Source organism: Rhinichthys klamathensis, unplaced genomic scaffold (assembly GCF_029890125.1).
Source record: "Rhinichthys klamathensis goyatoka isolate OS25496 unplaced genomic scaffold, OSU_Roscu_1.1 h1tg000784l_1, whole genome shotgun sequence".
In the NCBI taxonomy this organism is placed as follows: Eukaryota; Metazoa; Chordata; class Actinopteri; order Cypriniformes; family Leuciscidae; genus Rhinichthys; species Rhinichthys klamathensis.
Genome location: NW_026607181.1, coordinates 169,535 through 188,479, shown reverse-complemented (window position 1 = coordinate 188,479; position 18,945 = coordinate 169,535). Strand labels below are relative to the sequence as shown.

General features: G+C 41.2%; 1 protein-coding gene across 5 annotated transcripts in view; it reads left to right on the top strand.

The window, feature by feature from the left end:
• The window catches only part of LOC130077874 (leukocyte elastase inhibitor-like), a 145,604-nt gene that overhangs the window by 101,563 nt on the left and 25,096 nt on the right, over positions 1–18,945 (top strand). Inside the window, exons 1-8 of one of the 5 annotated variants that reach the window (XM_056243279.1) lie at positions 5,558–5,599; positions 5,855–6,031; positions 6,720–6,791; positions 6,971–7,111; positions 7,194–7,311; positions 9,491–9,633; positions 9,722–9,889; positions 10,002–10,070. In XM_056243279.1, coding sequence (XP_056099254.1) covers positions 5,864–6,031; positions 6,720–6,791; positions 6,971–7,111; positions 7,194–7,311; positions 9,491–9,633; positions 9,722–9,889; positions 10,002–10,070 — 879 coding nt within the window. In that variant the 5' untranslated portion in view covers positions 5,558–5,599; positions 5,855–5,863. Of the gene's footprint in view, positions 1–5,557; positions 5,600–5,854; positions 6,032–6,719; positions 6,792–6,970; positions 7,112–7,193; positions 7,312–9,490; positions 9,634–9,721; positions 9,890–10,001; positions 10,430–16,175; positions 16,353–16,928; positions 17,001–18,945 lie in introns of those variants that run through there. The other 4 variants (XM_056243275.1, XM_056243277.1, XM_056243278.1 and 1 more) reach the window with 4 other exon arrangements.

Here is an 18,945-nt window from a genome sequence, read left to right as displayed (position 1 = left end):
ACAAATAGATTTGACAAAGAAATCTGAGGTATTTCACTGCCTGAAATCCAGTTATTTCTGTGAATTGTAGCGATCCATTTGCTTCTCTTTGCTGTAGCTTTCGACAGTCTGTATACAAATGTGGATTTGAAGTTGTCATTTTGTGTCAATATGTTGACTTTTGGTGTAAAATCATATCCTATATATTGTATTGTTATATATTGTATTGTCAAATCATCAATTAAATATTTACCATCTTATATTTTGCATAATTTGATGTTTTTAAATATACACTGCAAACTATACAAGTTTTAGGGCTGGCCTGGTCGATATGACGATATATATAATATTTATATAAGTGAGTTATCACCCGGATTTATATTGTCTTTATATAAAGTGTTCACAGGCAAATTTGCTTTATGTATTTATTCAGCATCAAAAGCTCATATTCCTCATATCAGAAAACATGATTCCTGGTTGCATGTCAATATCATAGACAGTAAAAAGGTCAATATCCATGAATCACTGGATCTTTGGTAAGTTGTAGTGACGTAAGTGACATAAATGCATACCCTTTTGCCACTCAGCCTGACTGAGTGGCAAAAGAGCCTGCTGTATGACTGGATTTAATAGGGGACATTGCGAAACCTCAAGTAAAACAAACGGTTATCAGTTTGAACTAAAGGTTGGTGTAAAGGTTTGTAGCAGGAATACACAGGAAGAATAAGATTCAGGTACAAACAGTCTTTAATAAACTCTAAAGGGATCTCAAACAGAAGGCAGGCAAACAAACACCACTTAACATTAACATAGACTGAACAATGACAGACTGCGAAGGGAGAACTTAAATAGTGATTAAAACAAGATGATTAATGACATGCACCTAAACAAAATGAACTAATAATGTGAAGGAGGAAAACTGAACAAAGGAACACAGGATGAAAATGAAAACAAACTAAAAGCCCATAAAGGTGAAACCAAGACAACACATACAGATTAGTGGTGACAGTTGGACGTAATAGTGTTCCTTATAACTCACCAAAAGATCCAGTGATCCATGGATATTGACTTGCAGTATAAAATGTATGTTTAAAATGTGTATGCATAAAAAAAAAAAAATTGTATATGTATAATATCCTTACAATATAAAACAGTGTTATACTGCATGGCCACCTCAATATCCATACTGCCAAGGGGAGAAACACACACATTACTGACATTACCAAGCTACATGCCCATCTTGGCGAAGACAAATGTGATGCCCTTGTAGGTCTGCATGCCTTTTCTGGATGTGACACTGTGAGCGCTCTGCATAAGGTTGGGAAAGCAAAAGCATACAAAAGCATGCAAGTTCAAAAACAGAATACATCCCTATGTTTCGAGAACTAGGAACAAGTTTCACCCCATCACCAGAACTATGTGAGGCTCTGGAAGCTTAGACGTTTGACCTATATGATCAGAAGGACTGCCAAGTATGCAGTATCATTCTGGTGTCTGCCTCCTCCTGACTTGTCTCTAGGTCTTTGAGTTCCAGTATCTCAAGGTCAATATAGCTCACATTCATCTTAATTGCGTGACACTTGCTTCCATGTGTAACAATGACGTTTATATTGTCAATTTTATTATTTGCAGATGAGCTCTAATGTTGGAAGAAATACTCCAGTAAGGTTTCTTTATTTTAGCCACATGCTAGGAACTTTTTCCACTGCTTTTTTTTTTTTTTTTTGCTCAGGTCGCTGTATGTGTCACATACAAAATTAAGCTCTTTTGACTTGGTTGCCTTAGCTGAGTCAACTAATCTCCTCAGTACAATGATCAGCATTCAACCCAAATGTTGGCTGTGGCTTTAGTTGTTGCACCAGAGCCATAGCATCCCAAATCCAAACTGAGCCATCAGGAATGTCACTCACTGTTGCAGGCGGGTTGATCTCATCGAGCAAGATATGCGTCAGCTTAGCTTTGTTGGTTTTGACCAGAGAGCCATCAAAGTTGGAAATTGACTGTGGAAAAGGACCCAAACCGCAAGTGAGCATTTCATCAATGTTAATTTGCCCAACGCTACCCACAACAATTAGCCTTGCAAACAAGTTGTGATGTGATGTTAGGGTGATTTATTTTCCTCTAATTTTTGTGACTGTACTTTGGCCAGTGTCTTTGAATGTTTTTAATTTTCTTTATAGGGTCATGGAATGATGCTTAGCCATTGGCAATCCTTTTTTCACAGAATTCAGTGAGTGCCTTAACACCTCTTTGTTTATCCCCTAGTAAGTCTATGGCAACATTTTCTGATGCCTTCTGTAGAGATTTGACAAAGAGACTCTCCATCCAGCAATGGGTCAAAAGGATTAACCATATTTTGGATAGTGGCCACAATGTTCATCACATCAGCCTGATCTCTCTGAATTCTGTTGTTGTCTAGCGCCGAGTTAAGATGTACTGGGCACTTTCCTGCCATTGTTTTGCATTCAAACGTGATTGCTGCCCGCTCATGTTGTGTTAGGGTCCAGCGGTGAACTGCACCCTTGTTCACAGAGAACCCACTGATGCCTCCCTTTGTCTTTGAGTCACGATTGGGCTCAATCTCAAGGGGGGCAGGGGGGGTTGACTAATAGCCTACTGCACGCATAACATACATAGCGCGCACGCACTGCAGAGAGGGAGAGAGCGAGAGACACACGCAAGGTCTCTCGCTCTCTCCCTCTCTGCTGTGCGTGTGTGCGCTATGTATGTTATGCGCGCAGTATGTTCTGGATTCTGGGAGATTTGAACTAATTTGCGGGCATCAGGGAGACGCTATCAATATGCGAGAGACTCCCGGAACTTCCGGGAGACTTGGGATGTCTGATAATCTTCCTGACCAGTTTCATCTCGTCAGCATCCCAGATAGAAGAACTCGTTGTTGCTCCATTTCGTCGAGAGAGACCGCGATTGCCTACAGACAGGCCTTAAAAACTACTAGATCGGCTTATTTTTCAACATTCTTAGAATAAAACAAACACAACCCTAGGTATTTATTCGAAACAGTAGCTAAATTAATGAAAAATAAAACTTAGACACCAGACGTTTACAAACAGCACAGCGGTAATGACTTTATGACCTTCTTTACTTACAAGATTGATAATATTAGAGAACATTATAACTATGCAACCGTCTACTACAGTATCGCATCAGACAGTGCATTTTAGTCTCCCTGAGGAAAAATTTCATTCATTCATTGCTATAGGAGAGGAAGAATTAAAGTTAAATCATCTAAATCAACAACATGTATGTTAGACCCAATACCGACTAAGCTAGTGAAGAGATGCTTCCAGAGGTCATAGATCCTCTTAATATCATTAATTCATCTTTGTCACTAGAATATGTATCAAAAAACAATTCTGAAAAAACAGAGATTCTAATTGTTGGACGAAAAACTTCCTCACGTAATATCCTAGAAAACTGTCTAACAATTGATGATTTTGAAGCATCAAAGTGGTAGTTGCCTAGCTGTCAATGGAGGGACAGAAAGCTCCTTTAAAAAGCGAACAGGACACCAGAAAGCATTTGTCCCCGCAAACAGGACACAGCAATGCAAGGTTCACCCCCTGGTCCCTGAAAGGAGTGGTGGGAACTTTGGGCACGTATCCAGGCGGGGGTCTCAGGATGACGTTGAAAGTTGGCCGGCCCGAATTCCAGGAACGCTTCGCTGTCTGAGACAGGATCTTAATCTCTACTGACTGCAAGGGCTCAAAGTGTGCTCTCTGTAGGGCCGATAAGGGCCAGGACTCCCTAGAAGAAGAGTTACTGTAACTCAATGGGACTATTCCTGGTTAAATAAAGGTAAAAAAAAATAATTTTATAAAAAATAAGACCAGAGAGAGGGCCCAAGAGAGAATGAGGGGTGACTGATGAGGATTCGATGTCCTGGTACTTCTCAGGAACCTGATGATCAAGTCAAGTTTCCCCAGACACTTACCATGTATATTGCATCATGGTGTGCTGCGATTGCGGCAACATACACTTTCAGGGTGGAGGCAGACAGCCTTCTTTCCAACCCGCCTTGCAGGAAAGAAAGCATGACATTGACAATAAAGAACACCAATCACCGAAGAGGAGCCACGTCAAAGCGTAAGCGCACCTCATAGAGGTAACATTGTAACCTGCCGCTGGAGGTTGGCAGAGGTCTGGACGTGGGTGCCATGTGGTGTCCCGTCCCTGAGAAACGAATGCATCCAGAAATGCACGGACAGAGAGGCGTCTTTAAAGATACTCTCACTGTCCGCTTGCTCTTTTAGGGAAAATTGCACTTTCACTGTCGAAGCGCCTAGGGTGACAGTCGCTGCACTTATCTGTGTAACTGAATACTCTTTCAGATGCAAACTCTGCTGTAACTCGCTATCAATCCAACACTGAAACAGCTTTCCTCTTGTTCTGCAGATACTCGAACGAATGATTGTAGCAGAGTGAAACCTGTCCGCTCGGCTCTAAAGGAAAAGTTTAATGTGTGAGTTTGCACGCTGGTCGATATACCCGGCTGGCGGGGAGTGGCTTGCGATGCAAATCTGCAAATGTGAATTGGCTTGTTTTGTACCACTCGAAGGTAATTGGTAAAAGGTGAGATCCCAATACGTCAGGTCAGTCGAACGTGACTGACTGATAGAGTGCTTCACTGACTGATACCCTACCATCATGGGTAAAAAAACAGCATGGTAGGTTTTTTTTAACAACCTTTATAGGCTACAGTAACATTATGAAACACAATTCTCAAATGGTAAAAATATAAAAGATAACATTTTAGCCAATAAAATATTTACGTAATTGAATGATTTATTCATATTACAACATATACACCCTGATGTGAGATTCATAAAAATAAACTTATTTTACTAATTAAAATGGTAGTTTCATTTCCTCTCTTTCCGTGTTTCCCCCCTCAACACCTTTTCAGAAACCAGTTTTCTTTGAGTTTCAGAGTTTGACTACAGTTTATTTGTAACAGCGGTTTTTATTTAATTACAATAAAAACTCAAACAAAGCAGGTTTAATTCAAGAATTGTAAATAATTGTTTAATTTATGTTTAATATACGATTACAGTGAATGCAAACACATAATTTGACTTGTATAATAGAGCCTCGTGTAGTGCAAGAAACAACATAAATGTTTATGTGAACTAATAGATTTGATTACATTACATGTACGGTAGCATGAAGAGACCCGTCCAAAACCACCTGAATGAGAATGTGAGGTTTATGTTTAGAGTGATAGCAGCACTAGTTATACAAATTATAATGCTCAATAGAAAGTTTCAATACAATGTCGAATGAAAACTAATGCTACCACTTAGACTTTTGCCACTCGGTGGGCATAACCGCAGTCACTCTGGCCGACGGTGACGTCACACGCATATTCTCTCATTCCCTCCTATCAGGGTTGAGTAAACCGAGACGTTTTACAAAAAGGCTGGGTTTGATTTAGAGGATGGGCTCTTTAGGGGGAGGCAACGTTTATAAGAATGACACTTAGTGACTCAGCAGATCATTCTTTCACCACCGACACATGGCGAAACTTCATCGTTCCTGCTAAAAAAAACTCTAGGTAGTGCTTGAATAGAACAGATTTTTACATTACACTTCTGTATATGTAATGATGAAAATGATGCAAAAACTACTGTTCTAGTACTGTACTGTCATATGAAAGATAAAGCATGGATTTACTGTTACTTAGACAAGCATGTAATGTTGTTTACATAGGAAATAACAACTGACCTGAGCAATGCTCGGTTTGAGATTTTCACATTGTTGTGCTGATCATCTCTCTCTCTCTCTCTCTCTCTCTCTCTCTCTCTCTCTCTCTCTCTCTCTCTCTCTCTCTCTCTCTCTCTCTCCTGTTTTCTAGCTTGTGAAAATGGAGCATTTGTCTGCTGCAAACACACAGTTCTCCCTCGACCTGTTCAAGAAGATCAGCGAAGGAAACGTATCAGGAAATGTGTTCTTCTCTCCTGTCAGCATCTCCTCGGCTCTGGCCATGGTGTTGCTCGGTGCAAGAGGAAACACAGCGGCTCAGATGATTAAGGTGATCTCACACAATATACTTTTAAAAGAGGGTGACGGGAAAGTAGAGTGAGTCAAAGGGACCAGGAAGTGATTTAAGCCTTTGCACAACGAGTGCATGTATTCCAGATTTTAAAGTGGTCTGCATTGTTTTCATTGAACTGCATTGTTTTATTGTTTTGTAATAAAACTACAACAAACAAACACAATAAAGATTATTACCTCCATATCAGAGTATTGCACTGTCCTTTTGATAATACTGTACATAATATAATTTTTTTTTTTTTTAAAGCGTGTTGAATGAAGTATGATTGTAATTCAGACGGACTACATCCGCCATGTTGTTTCTGTCATGTAACCTACCAGAATCAGTTGCATCGATTCACTGCCATTCGTAAATCCTCTCCCGTGGCCTCATGGGATAGTAAAGTGTCCATCGGATACGCACTTCAGAACCTTGGAAGTAGTGGGTCATCCGGGGACTTTTTGCCTACTGTTTTTCAAATACTGTGCATATACTTTTTTGCCGTAGGGAAGTATTCGATATCTGTGTAATTTGAGTTCCAAGCATGGCATAAACAGTAAAGTTACCAAACAGTAAAGTTCTTCATTGTCTTTTCTAGTACATTTTAAACTATTTTAATGAGCATTTGAATAGTGCACTCACAATATGTTATCTTTATTAATTCTACCTTAACGATGCTGTGTAGGTCCTGGGCTTTAACAATGAACCACCAATGATGCAGCAAACCCAGAATCCTCAGACACCTGCTGAACTCAAGGTTTCGTATGAATATTTACATCAAACACTAACCCAGTTAACAGGGAACGTTCTCAGAACTTTAGCTAACATTCTGTCAAGGTTCTGTTGCATGAACATCTGTATTTACTGTAGAGATGCATGTATCCTTTGGGTTCATCTGATTCAACTGATTAAATCTGATATTGTTGATGCAAACAGAAATGTCCAGAGGAAAAACCTGAGGACCAAATTCATTCCAGCTTCAACAAGTTTATGAGTGAGCTGAACAAACCAGGAGTCCCGTATGTGTTGAGTCTTGCCAACCGCCTCTACGGAGAGCAATCCTACCAGTTTGTTGAAGTAAGACTCGGTTTATTCACTGGAAGTTCTAGTGAATAAACTCTAATATCATTTGCACCACAATCGATTTGCTGTGTTACAGAAATTCCTTAATGACGCAAAAAGCTACTATGAAGCCGGACTGGAGAAGGTGGACTTCAAGAACAAATCAGAGGCTGCTCGTGTCAACATCAACAAATGGGTGGAGACAAAAACACAAGGTGAAATCCAGCATAAACTTACTCTCAATTTGAAACGTATCGGTTACTAGCGTAACCTCGGTTCTCTCTAGAAGAGGGAACGAGCAATGCGTAAGTTGCTTACGCTACGGGTAAAGTCATCTTTTCTTGAGATATGAAGCCAAAAAATTATCCTTAATTTTGTATTTATTGTCAACGCAGTGCAGCAGCTAGCAGACCTAGAGCAGGCTGTTTAGCGTGCTCATTGGCTGCCCTGCGGCAACTGCAGCAGCCTACCAGAGAGCCTGGCGTGACGTCACGCCCAATGAGACGCCCTTGCGCCCTCTACGCGTCACAGCCCGCCAGAATGGGCTTAGCATATAAAAGAGAGGCTCGGAAGGCTGATTCCCTGGTTTTCATCGACTGAAGCAAAAGTCCCTCGTGGCGCGAGCATGGCAGGTTACGCAATACTCGTTCCCTCTTCTAGAGAGAACCGAGGTTACACTAGTAACCGATACGTTCTCTTACGAGAGGTTCTCTCGTATTGTGTAAGTTGCTTACGCTACGGGAACCCTTTGTCAACGTCGTGCGCGCCAAGCATCCACTCATGAGTCCCAGGGAATCCCGGGGAACCCAGATAAGCGGGAAATCAGGCGACCAACAACACGTGCCAGCACATGTACATAAGCACTCATAGGGAATACAGAGCGGCGTTGCCGGTCTATATAAGCATATAACCCAATATAGTGCAGCTCAACCAGGAGAGCTAAGTCATGTGAGAGTAGCCTGCGCACGATCAGATCTGGGCAGAACATACATTACACTTATACTGACAGAAGTCTAGCCTGCAGGGCCGGAACTTCCAGGTTATAAAACCTAACAAATGTGGACGGGGAGGCCCAGCCCGCCGCCACACAAATGTCATGAATTGAAATTCCGCTGGACCATGCCCACGACGAGGCCATGCCTCTAATGGAATGAGCCCTGACGCCCAAAGGGCATTGCAAACCTTTTGATGTGAGAGTGGAGCCTCGCGGAGAATGGTGCATTCCACGACTTTGAAAGCTCCGTGTGGAGTTCAGGCAGAAAAGGCGATGCAGAAAGCTGCCGTCGATTCTGTTAGACGCGGGCTCCTTTGGTGGTGACCACTCAAGGCCGAGTCGGTCGAAAGCCTGGGAAAGGAGGCGCATAAGTTCCGCGTCCACGCCAGCACAGTCCGGCCGGATTCCTGGATCGAGGAGGAGGCGGAGTGATGAGAACCCGACCACTCCTTGCTGTCCGAAGCCGGCAGCTGCGCGTCCGTGAGGGGGGGGTGGAAGGCGAGGTCGAAGCTCGAGGGAGGGACTCCGGCGAGCGTTTCGCTGTAACCACAGGCTCCGGTGGTCTTTGAGAACGGCGCTTCTTTTTGCGCGATCCAACAAAGGGCGGAGTGACAGCTTCGGTGTTGAAAACTTTGAGTCGAGCCCGCAGGGTCGACATCGACAATTCCTCACAGTGGACGCAGCCTCCCGATGAGAAAGCGAGAGCTGCGTGTTCCTGGCCCAGGCAGATAGTGCAGATCACGTAGCGGTCTCCGGCGCTGAGCGAGGATCGGCACCAGCCACAGGAAGGACGAGACATTTTGAGAAAAACGTCTCGTGCTCTTTTAGAAGGGGTGTCGCGGCGGCGAACATGCACAGAATAAAGCTTAAAGGATACTCATCGCCGGATAGCGTAGCTCACATGGATGGCTGAAGGCGACGAAGATGACCGGCTTCTCCAGACGCTTTCCTCTACTGGCTTTGACGCTTTTTCGATGGCGGCAGCGGCTTCTCTCAGGATCCAGCAATGCGAAGAGCTCATTGGGCGTGACGTCACGCCAGGCTCACTGGTAGGCTGCTGCAGTTGCCGCAGGGCAGCCAATGAGCACGCTAGACAGCCTGCTCTAGGTCTGCTAGCTGCTGCACTGCGTTGACAATAAATACAAAATTAAGGATAATTTTTTGGCTTCATATCTCGAGAAAAGATGACTTTACCCGTAGCGTTAGCAACTTACGCAATACGAGAGAACCTCTCATCAGGGGACCTATTCTACACTTTTACAAAAGTTTTTTTTATGTTTTTTTACAGCAAAATTGTCTTTTTTTAAAGGGCCTTGTTTGGCTTAATGGGTTCTTGAGTTGAGCTGTATAGTAAAAATATCAAACCAACTAGTTCAAACTGCTCAAAATATGTGTTTTAGAGAAGATCAAGGACTTGGTGCCACAGGGAGCCATCGATGGGATGACGAAACTGGTTTTGGTGAACGCCATCTACTTCAAGGGAAACTGGGAGAAGAAATTCCCAAAGGAAGCCACCAGTGATGGGCAGTTTAAGCTGAACAAGGTGGGATTTCATGCTCTTTTTTAAAATATTTTTAACAGTCATGATGAAATATGAGGGGTTATAATTCGTTTCCATTTATGTTTTGCAGAATGAAACTAAGCCAGTGAAGATGATGTATCAAAAGGCAAAGTTTCCTCTGACCTCCATCCCAGAGATCAACAGTCAGGTTCTGGAGCTGCCGTATGTCGGGAAGAATCTCAGTATGTTGATCATCCTTCCTAGCGAGATGGAAGACGACACCACTGGCCTTCAGAAGGTGATTTGAATGCTTAATTAGCCAGCCGTGACCAGTCAGATGTTTACTTGAAGAACAGTTTTCATTTAGACTATTTCAACTATTTATCTGACATGTCTCTCTTATTATCCAGCTTGAAAAGGCACTGACCTACGAGAAGCTCATGGAGTGGACCAAACCAGAAGTCATGCGTCAACAAGAGGTTCATGTATCTCTGCCCAGATTCAAGATGGAGGAAACCTACAACATGAAGAGTCTTCTGATCAGCATGGGAATGAAGGATGTGTTTGACGAGACGAAGGTGAATCTTTCAGGCATGTCCTACAACAACGACCTGGTGGTGTCGAAGGTGATCCATAAAGCCTTTGTTGAAGTCAACGAGGAAGGAACCGAAGCGGCTGCAGCCACCGGCGTCGTTGAGATGAATTATTCTTATAAAATACCGCAGGTCTTCAACGCAGACCATCCTTTCCTTTTCTTCATCCAACACAATCCAACCAAGAGCATTTTGTTTTACGGACGCTTCTGCTCTCCATGAGTGAGTCCTGCTGCATGAGACGCTTCCAGCGTTTAGGTGATGATCTGGTTAAAATGAGTAGGAGAAACTCGGGACAACTACTACAAATCAACCTGTCATATTTTGTTTTAAGATACATTGATATGTGCCAACAGATCAGTACCTATTGCAATCTACAGGAGAAAGACATTAAACAAATAGTATTAAATTGTTTCAAATTTTACATGGTACTAAAATGGTACTAAAAATCTGTAAGTGGTGTAAGTGGGACCTGCATTATAATGATTTGAAATACATTAATTCCTAATCATTTTAGATAGTTAACTAAACCCATAAATGGTATTTAAAATGAAATAAACATTAACTGACATAAAAATAAATTAGAAAAAGCTTTATTTCAGCTAGTTGCGTAGGCAGCATTTCTCATTTTTATTTAGTTTAAGTTGAAAATGTATTAAATTAAAACTAAATGTAATAAAAAAGAAAATATTAAACTATAACAGTATACGAATGATACTAAAATATCAACTGCATGGATGCTTTTTATTGAAATGATGTGCATTCGACATTGTAAAGATTGAAACTTTCTATTAAGCATTATAATTTCTATAACTAGTGCTGCTATCACTCTAAACATAAACCTCACAACATTTAGCTTAGAAAAGATGTAGTGATGGTAATGGACATTTTTCTGTTTATGATTGAAGAAAAATTCAAGTCAAATTATGTGTTTGCATTCACTGTAACCGTATATTAAACATAAATGAAACAAATCTTTACAATTCTTGAATTAAACATGCTTTGTTCGTGTTTGAGAACGAACAATCATTCGTTCGAGTATCTGCATAACAAGAGGAAAGCTGTTTCAGTGTTGGATTGATGACGAGTTACAGCAGAGTTTGCATCTGAAAGAGTATTCAGTTACACAGATAAGTGCAGCGACTGTCACCCTAGGTGCTTCGACAGTGAAAGTGCAATTTTCCCTAAAAGAGCAAGCGGACAGCGAGAGTTTCTTTAAAGACGCCTCTCTGTCCATGCATTTCTGGATGCATTCGTTTCTCAGGGACGGGACACCACATGGCACCCACGTCCAGACCTCTGCCAACCTCCAGCGGCAGGTTACAATGTTACCTCTATGAGGTGCGCTTACGCTTTGACGTGGCTCCTCTTCGGTGATTGGTGTTCTTTATTGTCAATGTCATGCTTTCTTTCCTGCAAGGCGGGTTGGAACGAAGGCTGTCTGCCTCCACCCTGAAAGTGTATGTTGCCGCTATCGCAGCACACCATGATGCAATATACACGGTAAGTCTCTGGGGAAACTTGACTTGATCATCAGGTTCCTGAGAAGTACCAGGACATCGAATCCTCATCAGTCACCCCTCATTCTCTCTTGGGACCTCTCTCTGGTCTTATTTTTTATAAAAGAAAAATATAAAAAAAAAATATTTAACCATTATTTAACCAGGAATAATCCCATTGAGTTACAGTAACTCTTCTTCTAGGGAGTCCTGGCCCTTATCGGCCCTACAGAGTGCACACTTTGAGCCCTTGCAGTCAGTAGAGATTAAGATCCTGTCTCAGACAGCGAAGCGTTCCTGGAATTCGGGCCGGCCAACTCTCAACGTCATCCTGAGACCCCGGCCTGGATACGTGCCCAAAGTTCCCACCACTCCTTTCAGGGACCAGGGGGTGAACCTTGCATTGCTGTGTCCTGTTCGCGGGGACAAATGCTTTCTGGTGTCCAGTTCTCTTTTTGATGGAGCTTTCTGTCCCTCCATTGACAGCTACGCAACTACCACTTTGATGCTTCAAAATCATCAATTGTTTTTTGATACATATTCTAGTGACAAAGATGAATTAATGATATTAAGAGGATCTATGACCTCTGGAAGCATCTCTTCACTAGCTTAGTCGTTATTGGGTCTAACATACATGTTGTTGATTTAGATGATTTAACTTTAATTCTTCCTCTCCTATAGCAATGAATGAATGAAATTTTTCCTCAGGGAGACTAAAATGCACTGTCTGATGCGATACTGTAGTAGACGGTTGCATAGTTATAATTTTCTCTAATATTATCAATCTTGTAAGTAAAGAAGGTCATAAAGTCATTACTGCTGTGCTGTTTGTAAACGTCTGGTGTCTAAGTTTTATTTTTCATTAATTTAGCTACTGTTTCGAATAAATACCTAGGGTTGTGTTTGTTTTATTCGGAATGTTGAAAAATAAGCCGATCTAGTAGTTTTTAAGGCCTGTCTGTAGGCAATCGCGGTCTCTCTCGACGAAATGGAGCAACAACGAGTTCTTCTATCTGGGATGCTGACGAGATGAAACTGGTCAGGAAGATTATCAGACATCCCAAGTCTCCCGGAAGTTCCGGGAGTCTCTCGCATATTGATAGCGTCTCCCTGATGCCCGCAAATTAGTTCAAATCTCCCAGAATCCAGAACATACTGCGCGCATAACATACATAGCGCACACACGCACAGCAGAGAGGGAGAGAGCGAGAGACCTTGCGTGTGTCTCTCGCTCTCTCCCTCTCTGCAGTGCGTGCGCGCTATGTATGTTATGCGTGCAGTAGGCTATTAGTCAACCCCCCCTGCCCCCCTTGAGATTGAGCCCAATCGTGACTCAAAGACAAAGGGAGGCATCAGTGGGTTCTCTGTGAACAAGGGTGCAGTTCACCGCTGGACCCTAACACAACATGAGCGGGCAGCAATCACGTTTGAATGCAAAACAATGGCAGGAAAGTGCCCAGTACATCTTAACTCGGCGCTAGACAACAACAGAATTCAGAGAGATCAGGCTGATGTGATGAACATTGTGGCCACTATCCAAAATATGGTTAATCCTTTTGACCCATTGCTGGATGGAGAGTCTCTTTGTCAAATCTCTACAGAAGGCATCAGAAAATGTTGCCATAGACTTACTAGGGGATAAACAAAGAGGTGTAAAGGCACTCACTGAATTCTGTGAAAAAAGGATTGCCAATGGCTAAGCATCATTCCAAGACCCTATAAAGAAAATTAAAAACATTCAAAGACACTGGCCAAAGTACAGTCACAAAAATTAGAGGAAAATAAATCACCCTAACATCACATCACAACTTGTTTGCAAGGCTAATTGTTGTGGGTAGCGTTGGGCAAATTAACATTGATGAAATGCTCACTTGCGGTTTGGGTCCTTTTCCACAGTCAATTTCCAACTTTGATGGCTCTCTGGTCAAAACCAACAAAGCTAAGCTGACGCATATCTTGCTCGATGAGATCAACCCGCCTGCAACAGTGAGTGACATTCCTGATGGCTCAGTTTGGATTTGGGATGCTATGGCTCTGGTGCAACAACTAAAGCCACAGCCAACATTTGGGTTGAATGCTGATCATTGTACTGAGGAGATTAGTTGACTCAGCTAAGGCAACCAAGTCAAAAGAGCTTAATTTTGTATGTGACACATACAGCGACCTGAGCAAAAAAAAAAAAAAAAAGCAGTGGAAAAAATTCCTAGCATGTGGCTAAAATAAAGAAACCTTACTGGAGTATTTCTTCCAACATTAGAGCTCATCTGCAAATAATAAAATTGACAATATAAACGTCATTGTTACACATGGAAGCAAGTGTCACGCAATTAAGATGAATGTGAGCTATACTGACCTTGAGATACTGGAACTCAAAGACCTAGAGACAAGTCAGGAGGAGGCAGACACCAGAATGATACTGAATACTTGGCAGTCCTTCTGATCATATAGGTCAAACGTCTAAGCTTCCAGAGCCTCTAGTTCTGGTGATGGGGTGAAACTTGTTCCTAGTTCTCTAAACATAGGGATGTATTCTGTTTTTGAACGTGCATGCTTTTGTATGCTTTTGCTTTCCCAACCTTATGCAGAGCGCTCACAGTGTCACATCCAGAAAAGGCATGCAGACCTACAAGGGCATCACATTTGTCTTCGCCAAGATGGGCATGTAGCTTGGTAATGTCAGTAATGTGTGTGTTTCTCCCCTTGGCAGTATGGATATTGAGGTGGCCATGCAGTATAACACTGTTTTATATTGTAAGGATATTATACATATACAATTTTTTTTTTTTTTTTATGCATACACATTTTAAACATACATTTTATACTGCAAGTCAATATCCATGGATCACTGGATCTTTTGGTGAGTTATAAGGAACACTATTACGTCCAACTGTCACCACTAATCTGTATGTGTTGTCTTGGTTTCACCTTTATGGGCTTTTAGTTTGTTTTCATTTTCATCCTGTGTTCCTTTGTTCAGTTTTCCTCCTTCACATTATTAGTTCATTTTGTTTAGGTGCATGCCATTAATCATCTTGTTTTAATCACTATTTAAGTTCTCCCTTCGCAGTCTGTCATTGTTCAGTCTATGTTAATGTTAAGTGGTGTTTGTTTGCCTGCCTTCTGTTTGAGATCCCTTTAGAGTTTATTAAAGACTGTTTGTACCTGAATCTTATTCTTCCTGTGTATTCCTGCTACAAACCTTTACACCAACCTTTAGTTCAAACTGATAACCGTTTGTTTTACTTGAGTTTTCGCAATGTCCCCTATTAAATCCAGTCATACAGCAGGCTCTTTTGCCACTCAGTCAGGCTGAGTGGCAAAAGGGTATGCATTTATGTCACTTACGTCACTACAACTTACCAAAGATCCAGTGATTTATGGATATTGACAACAGGCAACCAGGAATCATGTTTCCTGATATGAGGAATATGAGCTTTTGATGCTGGATAAATACATAAAGCAAATTTGCCTGTGAACACTTTATATAAAGACAATAGGTCTAAATCCAGGTGATCACTTATATAAATATTATATATATTGTCATATCGACCAGCCCTAAACTTGTATATTTTGCAATGTTTATTTAAAGACCTCAAATTATGCAAAATATAAAATGGTAAATATTTAAGATGATTTGTCAATACAATATATAACAATACAATTTATAGGGTATGATTTTACTCCAAAAGTCAACATATTGACACAAAATGACAACTTCAAATCCACATTTCACTGCCTGAAATCCAGTTATTTCTGTGAATTGCAGCGATCCATTTGCTTCTCTTTGCAGTAGCTTTCAGCAAATATACCTCAGATTTCTTTGTCAAATCTATTTGTACAGTCAATCTCAAAGCTCTTTCCAATTTTACATGTGTTGTGTGTGTTTTTTAGCAGCATTCACGCTGAAAACCAATGCTACCACTTAGACTTTTGCCACTCGGTGGGTGTAACCGCAGTCACTCCGGCCGACGGTGACGTCACACGCATATTCTCTCATTCCCTCCTATCAGGGTTGAGTAACCCGAGACGTTTTACAGAAGGGCTGGATGTGGTTTAGAGGATGGGCTCTTCAGGGGGAGGCAACGTTTATAAGAACGATGATCTCAGCAGATCATTCTTTCACCACCTGCACATGTGGAAACTTCATCGTTCCTGCTAAAAAAAAACTCTAGGTAGTGCTTGAATAGAACAGATTTTTACATTACACTTCTGTATGTAATGATGAAAATGATGCAAAAACTACTGTTCAAGTACTGTACTGTCATATGAAAGATAAAGCATGGATTTACTGTTTCTTAGACAATTGATGTTGTTTACAGGAAATGACAACTGAACTGAGCAATGCTCGGTTTGAGATTTTCGCTTTGTTGTGCTGATCATCTCTCTCTCTCTCTCTCTCTCTCTCTCTCTCTCTCTCTCTCTCTCTCTCTCTCTCTCTCTCTCTCTCTCTCTCTCTCTCTCTCTCTCTCTCTCTCTCTCTCCTGCTTTCTAGCTTGTGAAAATGGAGTCTTTGTCTGCTGCAAACACACAGTTCTCCCTCGACCTGTTCAAGAAGATCAGCGAAGGAAACGCATCAGGAAATGTGTTCTTCTCTCCTGTCAGCATCTCCTCGGCTCTGGCCATGGTGTTGCTCGGTGCAAGAGGAAACACAGCGGCTCAGATGATTAAGGTGATCTCACAAAATATACTTTGGTGACGGGAAAGTAGAGTGAGTCAGAGGGACCAGGAAGTGATTTAAGCCTTTGCACAACGAGTGCATGCATTCCAGATTTTAAAGTGGTCTGCATTGTTTTCATTGAACTGCATTGTTTTATTGTTTTGTAATAAAACTACAACAAACAAACACAATAAAGATTATTACCTCCATATCAGAGTATTGCACTGTCCTGTGATAAAACTGAAGTATGAATGTAATTCTTCACTGCCATTCATAAATCCTCTACCGTGGCCTCATGGGATAGTAAACTGTACCTACTGTTTTTCAAATACTGTGAATACTACTCTTTTGGCATTGTTATTTGAGTTCCAGGACTGGCATAAACAGTAAAGTGTCAGCAATGAATCACTCTCTCCACTCAATTATCAAAGGCCTGAGGGCCAATATCAACAAAGAATGTGTTTGACATCATCAGTTCTTCATTGTCTTTTCTAGTACATTTTAAACTATTTTAATAAGCATTTGAGTAGTGCACTCACAATATGTTGAAGTTATCTTTATTAATTCTACCATAATGATGCTGTTTAGGTCCTGGGCTTTAACAATGAACCACCAATGATGCAGCAAACCCAGAATCCTCAGACACCTGCTGAACTCAAGGTTTCGTATGAATATTTACATCAAACACAAACCCAGTTAACTCTTTAGGCGCCAAGGTTTTTTTTTTTTTTTTAAATGCTGGATTTTGACACCAACATTTCAAAAGCTTGTGGCTTGAAAGGGTTTAAAGATAGAGATCTGTAAATTAGAAAAATGTTGGGGATGACTGAAAGTTTATGTGGGGTGTAAATATACTCATCTTGTTTGCATATTATGACGCCATAAGGGGGCGGCCCTCTTGAATTTCATAATATTCAGGAAAAAGTAGATATTAAACTGATGTTTGAACTTATTTGCATGTTTTATTTTTTTTTATCCTCATTCCAAATGATGAGAAAAGAGGAAACCAACAATAACAGGAGAAGTACTAAATTATTACTATACTATAGACCAATTTTCAGCCGACGTCACAGTTACGTCACGGCGCTAGCTGGTGGCAGAACAAAGGGAAAACTGGAGGCGGCAAATACAAACCAGCACAGATTCGGCTACAAAATAAGGATCTTAAATTCTTATTATTATTATTAAATGTCATCTTGTTGTGTTGTTGGGTGCAAGAATCAATGAAAAATTAATATGCTTTATCTGCAATTTTTTATTTCTATAAATATTCACCTCATTAAAATTGCACCGTAATGTCCCTCTTTACATTGTCGTCTTCTCGGCGCTGGCTAGGCAGAACTGCAGATCGTACCACACAAGTCTTGTACTTGACCATTCAGCACATAGTTATAGGCATCTAAAGATTTACATGCCCTCCGTTTCTCTATCAGGTAGGTGTAGAAGTCAGGCCACTCAACCGGAGGTAACGTTAACGTTAATCCTGTCAGATCCTCAATGAGTGTACGGGTCGGCCAATCTGATTCCGTCCGATTAAAATTAACTTTTGCAAATAACAATCGTGGTCCTGGACAGTGAGTGACCTTGCACATTAAGATAAAATCGGATTTTCTCCAGTCATTGTTAAAAACAAGCTAACAAAACTTGCAGACTTTACGTTAGTGAAGCGGCCAGAGGGATCGTTCTGCCACCACTTAAGCTCCGCCCACAGAAAAACGTCACCATGTTTACCAACTGAAAATTGGTCTATATAGTAGTAAAACGCATATGAACAGTAGCCTACTTTTTGATCAGTTCATCAGTAATATTCAGGAAATAGTAGATATTGAATTGATGTTGGAATTTATTTTTTTGTCTAAAAAAAGAAAAAAAGAAAAGAAATCTTTTTTTTCTTTTCTTTTTTTATCCTCATTCCAAATGATCGGAAAAGAGGAAACCAACAATAAAATAGGAGAAAGTACTAAGTTATTACTATATTACAATACATTAGTAGTAAAACACATGTGAACAGTAGCCTAATTTTTGATCAGTTCATCAGTAATATTCAGGAAAAGACCACGTCCACCCCTGCCACCCCTATCCCCGTTGGGCAAATGGTCAAAATGATCTGTTTGTGCTTCGTGAACACTCTCGCCTTGCACGGCAAAGATGTAGCGCGAGAAGCGCGCGCGGCACCATTGCGCGTCAAAGATGTACCAGGCGAAGCGCGATCATTAGACGGCCGATCGTCATACAAAAGGCAAATATTCCCCTTCAGAGTCAGAATCGGCGAATAACATTTGCAACACATCCTCGCGGTACAAGTTTTTATTAGCCATTTGACGATTTTCTCTCACAAATATCACAATTTACTCAGACGCTCTGAACTGAACTGCTTCCGCATCAATGACACGATCGATCACTTGGGGTGCTTCTCATTTCTTATTTGTGGAGGGGGCCAAGATGGCGGCTTGACTAGACGCACATGTTCTAGCGCTTACAACAATATAGGGTATATCTTACAAAAGTTGATGTGAGAAACAAGTCACACTTTTTTTTGAGTGTTATTGAGATTCTTATAAATAATTGCAGTTAATTAATACTAGTTACAAGGTTTCTTATTCGA